Source organism: Nicotiana attenuata, unplaced genomic scaffold (assembly GCF_001879085.1).
Source record: "Nicotiana attenuata strain UT unplaced genomic scaffold, NIATTr2, whole genome shotgun sequence".
NCBI classification, from domain to species: domain Eukaryota; kingdom Viridiplantae; phylum Streptophyta; class Magnoliopsida; order Solanales; family Solanaceae; genus Nicotiana; species Nicotiana attenuata.
The window spans coordinates 510,663-526,628 of NW_017670540.1; the positions used below are offsets into that span (position 1 = coordinate 510,663).

Genomic DNA, 15,966 nt, shown 5'->3' on the forward strand with positions numbered 1-15,966 from the left:
TATTTTTTAACACAACTTCAAAAACTCTTTTTTCAAGTTTCAATCATATATATATATTCAAACGCTAGCTAAATATCATAAGCGTTTTGAAGAATTAACCCAAATAATCACCCAACCGCTTAAAATTAAAATAGCCGATAAAGGTATAATATATGTATAATTTATATACAAATATATATAATCAAATGTATGTAAAAGGCTAGAAAAAATAAGCAGTAAATATGACCGGCTATTTGTTTAAAGATCAGTTTTCCAAATTGGGCTAGGATATCTGTAGAGCCGATATCAGATAACATAAGCCCATTAGAATTATGTTTCTGTAAGCAAATCCAATACACTATCTCGTTGAAGGTGAGCAAACCTTTCTGGGCTATCAAAAGCCCATCCGATTAAATCCTGTGCATGATAGCCGTTTTCTTGTAGAAATGACATCAGATAGCCACTCTAAAAGGTTGCTGTTTAGGAATTAATCAGTGCGTTCTAAATTTCAGTTTTTCAGTTCAATTTTTAATTATCCTGAAGTTAAGATCTTTAAGTTAAAATGTTACGGCAAAATGCTAATATCTAAATAGAATCTTTAAGAACAGCTGTGCACTTGCGCCGTTTTTCTCGACTATATGAAGCTTATATTGATAAGAACCAGAAAATTACTCCAATGACCTTGAAAATGGATTATCTTAATTTTTTAACTTGAACCATGGGCAAACCTTTAAGGCTAAAAGTCAAAAATGTTACCTATGGGAAGCCTCGTGTTGGAACAATTTACTTTAACTTGTCCACTGTTGGGTTTTTAAGGTATTTAAGTAATATATTAAATACTTAAAAGAGGGTGAATGGGAAATGGAGGGAAATGAAATTTTTGAGTGAAATTTTAAGTTCCCCCTCCCTTGGCAAATGGGCATTGTCCCATATTGGAAGAGGAAGAGGTTTTTTATGGGTATATAAGCAATTGCTCTTCTTCTAGCTCTTAAAGAGTTGAGAAGAAGGCAAGCCTCGCGCCGTTGTCGTCGTCGCTCGCTCGGCTCGGCTTCGGCTACGGCTACGGATTTGGTCAAATGATTGATTGATTAACTTTTTGGACCAAATTTATTTGTTAATAGTAAAATATTAACAGAAATGTTATTAAATATTTGGTTTAATAACAAAATATTAATATTAATATTAAATCCAATCCGTTTTTCTGTTTTGGTAACAGAAAAGTAACTACCCTCTTCAATTTTCCCTCTTTATTTTCCCTCTTTATTATTGAGTAAATGGCCATTTATGTAATGGCATTTATGTTGTGGGCGTTTTGCATAAACAGCCATTCTGAAGAGACCCAACTTTGGCTATAAATACAACACTATTCTGCTCAGAATTTTAACTACAATTTTCTGAGTTTCCTCTCCTTCTTCTGCATACTTTTAGCATCAAAACAAAGCAAAAAAGTAAGTGTGATTTGCTACCGAACTTTGTGTTCGCTGAAACACTGGGGTTTGAAGTACCACTACACCAGTGTGTAATTCGTTCTATCCTGGGAGGAAATAATCCATAACCTTGGGTACTAGGAGGGGATTAAATTCCTTAAGGAAACACTGTGAATTCAGTGGGCTCGAATTGGTTTTATGTCATTTCTGTTTATGTTCATTTCTGTTTATACTCATTTATATTTCCAGATTTATTTTACAAATACAGTGTAATAACACTCATGACCCCCCACCCCCTAGCGTAGGTCCGCCCCTGGTTTGGACATAAGAATTGTAAAATTCTAAAACAGGGTGAAAATTTTTTTCAAGTGAAAATGGTATTTGAAATTTAGAGTTGTGTTTTGACATGAATATAATTTTGGGTTGTTTTTGAAGTTTTGTGAGTAATTTGAGTGATAATTTTGAAAAATAGCCTTTTGGATTTTTTCAAAATGCATCTTCAAGTGAAAATTGAAAATTTTATGAATAAATGTTGATTTCAAAAAAAAAAGTAAAAATCTATTGAAAAAAGGGAATTTTTTTTATGTCCAAACGGGCTCTAAATTATATGTAATTTATGACTCGTACGAAAATCGGGTAGAAGAAATGACAACTAAAAGGTAATGGGAAGCCGCGACTAGTTAGGATCAATAAATAGTCGGCTGAGCCCACTTCTTTATTTACACCAAAAATCCTCCGTTCGCCACACCCCAAAGTTTCGTTTTTTTACTTTTGTTATCTCAATCGAGTACCATCAGTTTTCTACTGTAATAAAGTTTAGTCCACACAAATGGCAAATATATATTTCTATACAGTACTCTACCAATTGATCTTGCTGTACTTTTTCTGACAAAATGTAGGAGTTAGTATTTCATAAAGTATATTCGTTTGTTCCTTTAGAATTATGAAATTAATCAACTTGTGTTTTTGCATAATTATGAAATATATAATGAAGTAAGAATTTGAATATGCGCTCTAAAGAGTTCTTAAGTTTGAATGGTCTTGAATTCTTTTCAAAGATAAATTATTTAGTAATGAAACAGTGTGATACAAATGGAACAGAATATTAACAAAGATAAATTATTATGATATTCTTTTCTTTTTAGTTTGCGTCGAAAGAATGATCCGCATTTCATATATAGAAATATTATAACTTTAAATTATTTATTTTTATCCTTAATGAAATAATTTTTAACCTACAAATGTCTATGTTTTGTCATAATTCACAAGCATTACGTTCCAAATGTTCTTTTTTCTTAAACTTTATGCTAACAAAAAATTATTGCATAAATAGGGCAGCGAGAGTATTAATTTCACTACTATTATCGGAACACTTAACTCCTTATTTATAAATATATGTTAGTACTCCTTCACTCTCAAAGTTCTAGTCGTGATATTTAAAAATAAATGTAAAATTATACGTTATTTTAGAAGTTCAATTAAGAGATGTTATATCTTAAGACATAAACTAGGGTAAAATAGTCCAAAACTCATTCTAATAAATATTTCTTAGGGGCCGTTTGGCAATAAGAAAATTTCACTTTTTCTGAAATCAGTGTTAGTCCATCAAATTTTCAAATTTCACTTGAAGTTGCATTTCGGAATTTTGAAAAACTCCGAAAAACTATTTTCCAAAATTTTCACTTCAAATCACCTCAGAAAAATTCAAAACAGTTCCAAATTATATTAATATCCAAACACAACTCTAATTTTCAAATACTTTCACTTTATTTTTATTTTTTTACGGAATTTTACAATCTTATGTTGAAACGCTCACCTAATAAACATGTAAAAGGAAAATACGATAAATAATTTGAGACAGAAAACCTTTAAGGTATAGCACTACTAATTATTTAAGTCAGACGGATAATTATGAAGATGAGTCAAATTGACCATCAATAAATGAGGATGGCTAAAACAATATAATTTGGACTTAGTCAAATCACTTTTAAAAACGTTGTGAAACATAAAAACTGCCGCGTCTTCGACTTCCTTAACGATATGATTAATGACAAATGCCATGATATAATTTTTTTTCACTTCACTCTCCGTTCTAATTAGCTGAGTTTTTATTAAAATCATTATTTAGTTTGCTGATAATGATAGTTAAGCAACTTAATTAAGAGCTGGTTTACGCCACCGCCGTAGATAGTTAGCGAAGTGATTGCGACAAAGGATTATTGCACGAATTGATGGCAAACAATTATCAATTTCTTGTTGCCGCATTTACTCTTGACCAAAAAAAAAAAAATTCATGATTTTTAATACGAGGCAATTCAAGATTTGGACTTTATGACTCTGGTTTCTAGGATAATGATCTTAGATACTAATAATTGGATTTCAAATTTTCTTAAATATTAATAATTGGATTTCAAATTAATTTTTTTTACTTATTCAGTAATCTTTTTAGTACATATATAAAGTATGGATAAAAATTACTTAATTCTCTCATAAAAGGCCTGCCTCCACAACTAACTAGCTTGAGGAGGTTATCGTTTCCGTACCCTAAAAGGGTAAGGTAAAATTTAACCATATTAAAACAGTGACTGAAAAGTTACTATTACATCAAAAATTTAATAAGTAGTTGTATGAATTCAAATTTTTAAATAATAAAGACTACATAAAATAATTTTATTACTAGTGAAGTAATAAATAGTATTCCCACGTACCAATTTATATGAGGGGCATTTGCATCTATACCCGCTTTTTGGGTCACGTTTTAATTTGTGCCCGCTTTGCAAAAAAATTACAAGCGTACATACTTTTTTCGCGTAACTTCAGCATACGGGGCTGAAGTAGCAAAGGCAATCATGCAAAACTTCAGCATTCTAGTACACGGGACTGAAGTAGCAAGTGTGCTGAACCACGTGCGCTGAAGTTTTTGTTTGTAATTGCTGAACTTAAGCATAGTAGCTAAAGTTTTGTTCTCTATTTGCTGAAGTTTTTGTTTGTAATTGCTGAAGTTTTTGTTTTTGTAACTGGCGAACTTCAGCCCTAGAGCTGAAGTTTTTGTTTTGTAACTGGCGAACTTCAGCTCTAGAGCTGAAGTTTTTGTTTCTGTAACTGGCGAACTTCAGCTCTAGAGCTGAAGTTTTTGTTTTGTAAATGGCGAAAGTTTTTGTCTTTGTAACTGGCAAGTTTTTGTTTTGTAACTGGCGAACTTCAGCTATAGAGCTGAAGTTTTTGTGGAACTTAAACAACAATGTCTGAAATGGGAATATGCCCTTATTGGATACGTATTGAGGCAACCCTACTTTTAAAGAAATGTTAAGTTTGTATATGGGGTTTGGAAATCAGTAGCTACTTCGAAGGTGTTCCTGCACGATGATGGGTATTTCATATGGGTTTGATACAAAGGAGGATAAGAAATATTTATTTAAAAGAGATAGCTGAAGAATAAACTTCATCAAGAATATCTCCACAGCCCATGACAATTACTGGAACATTTTCACAATCAGCGACTTCAGAAAGGAGTGGCCTATCGGATTGAGGCCGGATATAACTTTGCGGAGGAGAAGGAGGAGGAGAAAGGGGGCTGAAGTTGTTTAAAAAGTGGGTATAAGTTAAAACTTTAAAAAAAATGGGTATAAGTTAAATGGGGGCGACCAAATAGGGCGCCCCGTATAATTTTTACTTTATATGATGATGCTTGACGGAGTAATTTAAGAATAATAAAAGATTTTTGAAATTTAGGTCTACAATACCAAAAATTTGTGTGGATGTAAATGATATCATTAAGAGTACTAAAATGGAAAGTTTATAGATAAATATTTACTATTATTTTCAAAATTAAAAAATATAGTACTCCCTCCGGTCCACAATAAGTGATTTTTTGGCCTTTTTTGTGTGGTCCAAATTTCTGATTTTTCCAGATTTCAAGAATGAATTAATTATTTTTTCCTACATTTGCGTTGGAGTAATTGGAGTATGTGTTAGGAATTTTTATTTGAATAGATAGTAAAGGTTAATAAGGTTAATTTTATTGCTAATTAATGTTAAAAGGTGAATTTCTTAATCTATGTGAAAACAGCAAAAAATCACTTACCGTGGATAGGAGAGAAAGTCGGCCATAGTGATCCGGGAGTCCCGAATGGAAGGGCTCTCGCTCAATGGATCAAAAGGTAATTTGCTGTACTACCGTCCACAAGCAATCCGACATGTGCGCTGATACTCTTGCCATTCGCGTGGAAAGTTTATAAGCAGAACTTGTCCAAATCACTCGCATATCAATGGTAATCAGCGGTTAAAAGAAACAGAAAGGCAGTTGTATAGAAATTGCATCGCGTAGCCACTTTTAATACCCCTATTTAAAATAGAGGCTTTTTCGTATATATACTATATATGAAACTATATTACCAAATATGTTTATAGTTTGCTTATTACCCTTCATGTTAATAGTATTTCTACCTAATATGTACAATGCATTACATAAGGAATCACTGTAGCTTTATGATTCCTTATTTTGCGCACTAAAAAAAGGGAATTAAATATTTTTCAGATCTTCCCCAACGCAAATGACGTACATTACATAATTATCGTCGGCTTCACTCTGATCTTCCACAACGCAGAACAAGATTTTCCATACTCTGTTTTTGCGATACACTCTGTTTCCAGAAATTCTCTCTACATCTCTCTCTATTTCTCAATCACAAATTTCAGTAATACAAAGCAAATGAAAAGAGAGCAACAATTCCACCATTGATAGCCATTAAAAAGCTTGAAAGCTTTGAATTCAAATTTGAGTTTTCAAAAATCATTATTTGTTTGGATTGGGTGTTGTTGAAAATAATCGGGAATATGGTTTGGAGTTTATATCTCAATTTTGAGGGGTTTTGGTGAAGATTAGACTTGGTTTTGACTGAATTTCATATTGAAACTCGAAGAAGAAGAAGAAGAAGAATAAGACATATTGCAGAAATTGTAGATATATTGTAGATAAATTGTAGATAAATTATAGATGTTATAAAATAATAAAAGAAGAAGAAGAGTATTGCAGAGAAAAGTAGAGGGAGAGAATTCTTATTGATTTGGGATGAATTACAATGGAATAGAACCCTCTATTTATAGGGAGAGGTGACTTAGCCACCAAGCAATGAACCCTAGAATCTCTCTAAATATAGACATTCACCATAAATATAATTCTATTTATAACACTCCTCCTTGAATGTCTATTCAACAGATAATATGCCTCGTTAAAACCTTAACTAAAATAAAACCCAATGGGAAAAAAAATTCTAGAAAAGGAAAAAGAGTACACATATCTAACAATATGCCTTTTGGTTGCCTCGTCAAAAACCTTGCAAGGGAAACCCAGTGGGACAAAACCTTGTAAGGGAAAAAGAGTACAACGCGTATTAACTCCCCCTGATGAGAGCATCAATTCACATCTTTAAGCATTTGCATTCCAATCTTGTGCATCATCTTCAAAAGATCTTTGGTAGAGATTTGATGAACAAATCAGCCATATTAACTTGAATGGATATATTGCACCTTGGAATCATCATTCTTGATAGATATATAATGTCTTATATAATGTCGTGGAATGACTCTTCATATCTTCACATAGAGGTGAAAACTCTTGCACTCATATTATCATGCATATAGTTATAGCAAGATACATTTGTGCACAAATTGCACTGAGGATGTAGTACTTCATGACCATGAATTCTATATGCTTTAAAGCAATTTAAATCCTTCAGGGATTGTTAAGTCATATAAGCCATATAATAGACTTTAGATGCATATCAAGTTTTCATGTCATGCTAGACATATAAGATATCGAAAACTGATTGCACATACCATTGACTTTATACTTTCAAGTGTTTGAGTTACTATGTTCAAAAACTCATGTCTTTCATATGAACCATTCTATTCGAATTACTCTCCAGACTTAGATTTTCATATATATTTAGCGGTATCATAGATGTCGTCGAACGTACAATTTTATATCGGTTCAACCTCCTTATTTTTCATAAAAGACATGACATAGAGATCTCTTCATTCATATTTTCAGGTACCTGAATCTCTCCTGAGATTTTATGAATGTTATGTCATGTGATCTTCTAGATCACTTGCCTCCTTATTATGATCATTTTGATCATTTGCTCATCTTCTATATTAAGAAGTTTATTTGAAACCAATTTGTCTATATGCTTTAAGCGTACCATAGACGTTGTCCTTCTAGGACTTAATAAGAGCATTGTGCAATGAGAATATAGTTACTTTCTTTGGGTCAGCAAATGCGTCTGGCATGCTTTGCAATATATTGCAGATGAATTATCCTTTTATGAACTTCAAGTTTCATATTAGTTTTATTCGAGGATCTAGATGTATAAATGATAATTCATTCTATGTAACTTTTTCTCAACTGTTGTATCTTGTCTCCCCCTCATGTTAGAAAAGCTAACTTGTTTCCTTAACTTTGAGAATCCATCTTTGTGCGTTATGGTGTTAATCAAATATACACCGCACATCAATAATAATAAGATAGAATTATTTGGTTCCTGACCCTGAAACCACTTGTGAGGGGAGAATGTAATATACTTTCGTATATAACCTATATCAAACTGATATAGATAACTTTGTTCTCATAAGCAATAATTTAGCTATTAAGTGGAGGCACTCAATAAATCATTTTGCTAAACCAACTGTGATGTAAACCAACTTATCAAGAAGAACTATCTTGAATAAAAATCTGGAAATTATGCTCTAAATCAAATTATTGAGCAAGTTACCTCGCAAACACCATGTTGCGGGTTAATAATAATCGCACATGTAACCATCTTATAGATGCATCTTATGTGGTATACATGGCAGGTGAATAGGCCCATATTCACCTTTGATATTTCCAGCATTCATGGGATTCAATCCCAATTTTAATTGGTCTATTAATTAATGAGAACAAGCAATGTAAGAGAATTCGTAAAGAACTTTCTAGTTCTTTAATATTTACCCATGTGAATTCTCTTTTATTTTTGCACATCATACTTGAATTAACATGGCTAAACCAATTATGCCAACTGGATAAATTATCAATATTGATAAACTTCAGGTTTACACCATGATGTGTGCAATTATGAATAAACTCCAAGTTTATTATGATATGGGTTTTTATATCAATAAATATCCACTTCATTGTGGTATTCTTTTGTTTATGTAGTACAAATTGGAGAATAAAGCGGGTAGCTTTTCACATACATATTACCCCGCTACAAGTTGTAGTAATAGAAGATATTAAATCTTTCCTTTATTTATAGTCTCAATATAATCAACCGCTTTCGCGTATACGTTGGAAACTGAATAAGTTTCTTTGAGACTTACTACAACACAATACCTTATTAGTAATTAATTGTGTTTCTCCAAAATAGTATAATTGGCTCTTGCAGAGTTCTCAATTAATTTTGTAGTACCACATATTCATCAACATCCATATGGTGAATATCTCTTTCAAAGAGAAAGTTATACCATTATGGTTATGGTCAAAATTATATGCAAGATCTGTTTCTTGCATTACCGTTGTCTTTTAACAATCACAATGCCAAAATATTTTGGCGTACAATAGGTACGTGACCAATGACCATTCATGCCATAATAATGACATTATTTTCTTATATCATCTCAAACCTCCTTCTAGAGGTGAGTGTGGTATATTCACTACCACTAGCACGTTCATATTCTTTGAAGAATGAATATGTATTCATAAATCAGATGTTGTCATATTCACATCATGAATGGACCATAATCATCTATATTTACTTTATAAAATCCCATGTCAAATCGATGACAAATATTACTTTCACAGAGTGAAGGATTATTTTGAGAATCCTTATTATTCTCACTACCACAAATGATGACGATTATAATTTCGTCTATTGCCACGTCCATATCCGTTGATACATTCATAGTAATAATTTTGTCTTCTTTCAGACTTATCACATATTGCTATCACATTCTCTTAAGGGAATGAGAATGGAGCAAATTCAATGGGACGGGTTTTCAATTCTTTGCCCACAATCATACATGAATTTGATCATGGCGGGCATAGAAATTTTACCACTTCAGGTGGTTATAATTTCTTACAAACTCCATTAGAGTTATATCAAACTTTGTTGTCTTATTTAAAATCAAAGTATAGAATAAAAGAGAAAAATACCGTAAAATACTTACCTTAAATCTAGAATTTAATCACAAAGGAAGTTCATGGAATAATTGACAATCATTATGCTCAATCCCAAATCTTCTACTCAATTGGTTAGAGTCTCGTGCTGATAACGTGTTATGAAATAATAAAAGAAGAAGAAGAGTATTGCAGAGAAAAGTAGAGGGAGAGAATTCTTATTGATTTGGGATGAATTACAATGGAATAGAACCCTCTATTTATAGGGAGAGGGTGACTTAGCCACCAAGCAATGAACCCTAGAATCTCTCTAAATATAGACATTCACCATAAATATAATTCTATTTATAACAATAGATTATTTGTGTTCTAATTGTAGATGCTTTATTTTCTATTTTCACAAATAAAAAACGGCTAAAACTTCTACAAATCTTCTGAAAAAACACAATTATGTCAAAAATCCCAATTATGCTACAATTGAATGGGAATTGGGATATAAAAATTCAATGTACCCAGTTTGTAGATATTTTGTAGATAAATTGTAGATTATTTGTATTCTAATTGTAGATGCCTTGTTTTCTGTTTTCACAAATAAAAAACGATTAAAACTTCTACAAATCTTCTGCAAAAAATGCAATTATGTCGAAAATCCCAATGAAACTACAAGCGAATGGGAATTGGGATATTAAAATTCAATATAAGCAGTTTGTAGATATTTTGTAGATTATTTGTAGATTATTTGTATTCTGATTGTAGATGCTTTATTTTCTGTTTTCACAAATCAAAAACGACTAAAACTTCTACAAATCTTCTGCAAAAAATGCAATTATGTCGAAAATCACAATTAAACTACAATCGAATGGGAATTGGGATATTAAAATTCAATATACCCAGTTTGTAGATATTTTGTAGATGAATTGTAGATTATTTGTATTCTGATAGCAGATGCATTTTTTTCTGTTTTCACAAATCCAAAACGACTAAAATTTCTACAAAATCTTCTGCAAAAAACGCAATTATGTCGAAAATACCAGTTAAGCTACAATTGAATGGGAATTGGGATATTTAAATTCAATGTACCTAGTTTGTAGATTCTTCCACCATTGCAAAAGCTCAGTTCGTCGACATTCTCTATGTGGCATAGGAATGTAAAAATTTTATATATATATATATATAGAGAGAGAGAGACCATTCAAAAATAAATTCTTCTATTTTCTATTATGCATGAATTGCTAAGATGATCTCTAAGTGTGTCTGCGCAATGTAATAAGCTTGTACTATATTTATTGTATGTATATCACATTAATTTTTAAGAAAGCTGATGTCGATTTTATGGATTCATCTATGTCTACAATTTTTGGGCAGCTTATGGCTCGCTTTTTGCTCAATATTTGAATCTGAAAATTACTTGCTATAAGTAAGCAGTTCAATTTAGATGACGCTTTTCATTTTTGAAGATTTTCAAGCATTAACATCTACTGCACCTTTTCTTTTGAATTTATCTTTTTTAGTATTAATATCTTAATATATTTTCTATTATTACCTACAGTTAAATTAATTTATCTTAAACTCGTAGTCCAATAGTATAACAGAAATGAATTTTTGGGAGAGAGAGAAACGTGGGATGAGTGGGGATACTTATCTATACAGATTCCTTTAGTTAAGGAGTAAAAAATATATAATTAATTATATCCTTAATTAATTATGGTATAAAATTATTAATTTGGCATACTAAGTGTAATTAAGTCAAACCTTAAACATTGAGGGTAATAAGGTTTCCTATGTGGCATAGGAATGTAAAAATTCCTTTAAAATATATTCAATTATTAAAAATGTAAAAGTTAGCTAGTTTTGGCAAATTTCTAACTGCTTTTGCTGCTGCTTCTTTTTCAAGCCTTCATGTTTGAGATTTTGAATCGTGAGAGCCTAAATTCGTACTCGAAGGTCTGAAGTTTAAACTACGATAGCTTACTTTCGTCTGAGGCCTGAATTTAAATTGCATTAAAACTTCTATCTACAATTCGGTACTAAGTTTGATTTTTTTTGGTAACAAATGTGAATATTACCATTATAAGCAGAAAAACATTTTTTACAACCTATGAGCCTCTAGTGTCTGAAACAGATACAGACACCAGATCTCCAAATATATCAATATTATCTATTTATATATTCTCTGAAAAAACACTTTGCATTTCCTATCTCTTCTTCCCCTATACACTATCTCCACTCTGTCTAGTATTTCTCTCCTAATTTGATCATTTACAAGATTTTTGCTCACATTTACTTTCCTGAATATTTTCCAATTCCTTGCTTGCCAGGTATAATACAGCATGACACCCCATACATCAGCTACTATTTCCTTCTGAACTTGGCTCCATCTTCTTCTTTGGATCCATTTGACCACCTTACCAGCTTCATTATTATGAATTTTGATATCCAACCAGCTACTCAATTTTTCTCTGAGGCCTGCTATCCATTTGCATTGTCCAAAGAGGTGAGTCTGAGTCTCCACCTGATTCTGATCACATAAGCAACATTTTTTATCTTCTACTTTTAACTGCATTCTCTGCATCCTCTCTTTGGTTAGCAATTTGTTTTGACATGCCAACCATACAATAAATATCTGTTTAGGAAGCATCATTTTACTCCATATTAGCTTTACTTCCCTTATCTTAGATAGAGCCCCCAACATATGCTGATAGCTCTTAGACACAGAGTATTCTCCTGTTTTTGACAGCATGTATTTATCTCCTGATACCATCCTGCCATTTGAAGCTTAAGAGAGTTCAATTTCTTCCAATACCAGCTACAGTATACTGGTGGTTGGTGTTCCCATATGTTTGCCTTATCCTTTATGTATATACTGTTAACCCATTTGACCCATAGTGTGTCTTTTTTCCTAGCTAATTGCCATAACAGTTTGCCTACTGCAACAATGTTCCATTTACAGCAGCTTTTGATGTTTAAACCTCCATTCTGCTTAGGAATACAGACCCTATCCCAAGCTACTAGGTTAACCTTTCTTTTGTCTTCAGTGGTACCCCACAAGAAGTCTATGCATTTCTTGTCCACAAGCTTTACCACACTTTGAGGCAGAATATACACAGCACTCCAGAAGTTGTATATAGAGAATAGAACAACCATTATTATTTGCAATCTCCCAGCATATGACAGTTGCCTTGTGTAAGCTGTGATTTTGCTTGTGATCTTATCAACTAGTTGCTTGCAATCCATCTTATTCCACTTCCTTGATGTAAGAGGAAGTCCTAGGTACCTTATAGGAAAGGTCCCTAACGTGAACCCGGTAATCTTCAGCATATTCTGCCTTGTCTCCTCATCAACCCCTGCTACAAACATGCTAGATTTGTCTATGTTTGCTTCCAAACCTGTGACATCACTGAAATGCTATAATGCCTCCATCACTCTAGCTATGGATTTCAGATTTCCTTTGCAGAAAATCATCAAATCGTCTGCAAATACTAAGTGAGTTAACCTTGTTTCCTTACACATGGGGTGATATCTGAAGTCAGGGAGTTCACTCATCTTACCAAGAACCCTTGACAGATATTCCATTACTAGAACAAATAATAGGAGTGAGATAGGATCCCCTTGCCTAAGCCCCCTCCTGCCTTTAAAATAACCATGGTTTTCTCCATTAATTCTTATAGAGGACTGGGTTGTAGTCACACAAGTGATCACCAGTTTAGTGAATGAATCTGGAAATCCAAATCCTTTCAGAGCTTCCTCTATGAAATCCCAGTTGATCATATCATATGCCTTTCTCAAATGAATTTTCATAAGGCATCTAGGAGATGTTTTCCTATTATAGTGTCTCAGTAAATCATGGTAGATAAGGACATTATGAATAAAAAATCTACCTTCAACAAAAGCTACATGGTTCTCAGCTACTAGTATTGATACAGCTTTCTTGAGCCTCTTGCACATCATCTTGGAAATGCATTTGTATATGACATTGCAGCAAGAAATTGGTCTGAATTGACTTGCAAACTCTGGGACTAGGACTTTGGGAATCAAAGATATTACTGTTGAGTTGACTTTCCTTAACAGTTTTCCATTCTCCATGAATTCCAATATTGCTGCAGTAACATCATTACCAATGATATTCCAAGCTTCCCTGTAGAAACTACTTCCATAACCATCTGGACCTGGACTTTTGTTCACATCTATACTGAACATAGCTTGTTTCACTTCCTTGACTATGAATGTTTGTATGAGTTCCATCTGCTGTGTAGAATTCAGAGTAGTGCCATTCTTCAGAAAGCTATGAAATGCTTTAGCTCTTCTTCTTCCTTCCCTTCCTAGCATAGTTTCATAGTAGTCTACCAGAACATTTGCTATGCTTACATTATCTGTTGCTAATTCCCCATGTTGATCCTTGATTTGTGTCATGGCTTGTTGCAGTCTTTTGTGCCTGATTACTGAGTAGAAGTACCTAGTGTTGTCATCTCCTAGCTTAATCCATCTTGCTTTGCTTCTTTGTAATAAAAACATTTCAGCTAGATAAGAGGAATTCCTGAATTTCTGATACATAGCTATCTCTTGTTCTTGTAAAGCTTTATTAGAGGGGTCAGAATGCAATCTATTCTGGACTTGGTTTAAAGCTGCCCTATCTTCCTCAGCCTCTGTTAAGATATTCCTGAAGTGCTGTTGATTGAGCTTCTTCAGTGCCTTCTTTAGTAACTTCAGTTTCTTAACTACTTGAAACATACTGTATCCTGCTACTTGTTGTTGCCATCCTTGTATTACAACCTCTTTAAACTGAGGGTGTAAATCCCACACATTACAGAATTTAAAAGCTCTAGCCCTCTTCCCCCTTCCTGTATCTTTACTTATTCTCAGTGGACAATGATCACTTATTCCCTCCACTAGATATGTAGCCTGGACCACTGGCATATGATCCAGCCACTCTCTATTGAAAAAAGCCCAGTAAATTTTTGAAAAAACTCTATTATCACCATGTTTGTCATTCCATGTGTATCTATAACCTCCACATGGTAACTCCATGAGTTCACAAGAGTCAATACACTCTTGGAAATCCATCACTTCTCCCATAGTAACTAGATTTCCTCCTATTCTATCATCTGCTTGTGGGACAGAGTTGAAATCCCCTGTTACCAACCATGGTTGCTTTATTCCTCCACTCATACTTTCTAAGTGTTGCCATAAACTTCTTCTTTCATCCCTTGTATTAAAAGCGTACACAGTTGTCATATAAAACTCCTTCTGCAGAACAACATCTGTAACTAGGCATGTTATACTTTGGGCAGTACCACTTATGTACCTGACTTGATAGTAATCAGGTCTCCATGCTACAACTACTCGACCATTGTAATGGTGATGCAGATTTGTAATGTACTTCCAACCTTCAAACATATTGTTTATTACTCTCTCCATATTGCTAGTTTTCACCTTAGTCTCTAGTAAGTTTACTAAACCTGTATTTTCATTAGTACAAAGGAGTTTTACCTCCTTTTGTTTGTTAGGAGCATTTAAGCCCCTAACATTCCAGCTTAGCATGCTATCCATGACCTTTTGGAGATAGGACAGTGCCTCCCCCATTTGAGACTTGTCTGCTTTGTGATTGTCTACTTGTACTGTTCTCACTTAGCACACTGAAAGTGTTGTGTCCAGCTGAAGAATGTTGTATTTGTTCCTTAGGAGACTTCCTTGTGTTATGAGGTGTAACCCATCCTTCTGCATTCATCTTTCCTCCTATAGTTTTTGTTGGCTCCTTCTCCCCTACTGGCTTTGTGATCTCAACTCTTGTTACTACTTCTGCTTTGTTCTCTTCCTTCTCTTTGTTAGTGTTTTTTCCTTCTGGCTCAACAGTTTGTTGCTTAGGAGGGAGTGTTTGCTTCTTCCTTCTACAATCTTCCTCTAAGTGACCATACTTGTGACAATGTTTACATAGAACTGGCTTCCAATCATATTGGATTCTCTGTTCAATCAAAGCACCTTTTTCATTCCTGAATTGCAATTTGTCAGGCAGGGGAGAATCCACATCTACCTCAATAAGGAGTCTAGCAAAATTGAGATCTATCTTGTTCTCTGTATTCCTGTCCACCATAAGAGGCTTGCCTATCATGCTTCCTATCTTGCTAAGCCCTTTAGGTCCCCAATACTTGAAATCCAATCCAGGTAGTTTCATCCAAATTGGGATAGTATAGAGTTCCTCCCTGGTAAACTCCATATCCTTATGCCATTCCTTGACAATAAATGGCTTATTGTCAAAATGATAGATCCCTCTCTGCAGCACCTCATCTTTCCCAATCACATTGTCAAATCTCACCAAAACTATCCCATTTTTCAGCATTGAGACCTTGTTGATGCCATGTTTACCCCCACTGTCTTTGTATGTAACTGTTAAGCACATTGAAAGGAGGG

The 15,966-nt window shown here is 33.4% G+C and overlaps 1 protein-coding gene across 1 annotated transcript; it reads right to left on the reverse strand.

Annotated features, from left to right (window-relative positions):
* Positions 1–12,966: 12,966 nt before the first annotated feature.
* LOC109240719 lies at positions 12,967–14,976 on the reverse strand. The gene has a single exon (XM_019407389.1). It carries the CDS (start codon positions 14,974–14,976, stop codon positions 12,967–12,969), a length of 2,010 nt encoding a protein of 669 aa, XP_019262934.1.
* Between the last annotated feature and the right edge of the window lie 990 nt (positions 14,977–15,966).

What these genes read in the sequence shown, in the direction of transcription:
- LOC109240719 (XM_019407389.1), bottom strand. Translation starts at nt 14,976, where the DNA reads ATGGAGAGAGTAATAAACAATATGTTTGAAGGTTGGAAGTACATTACA.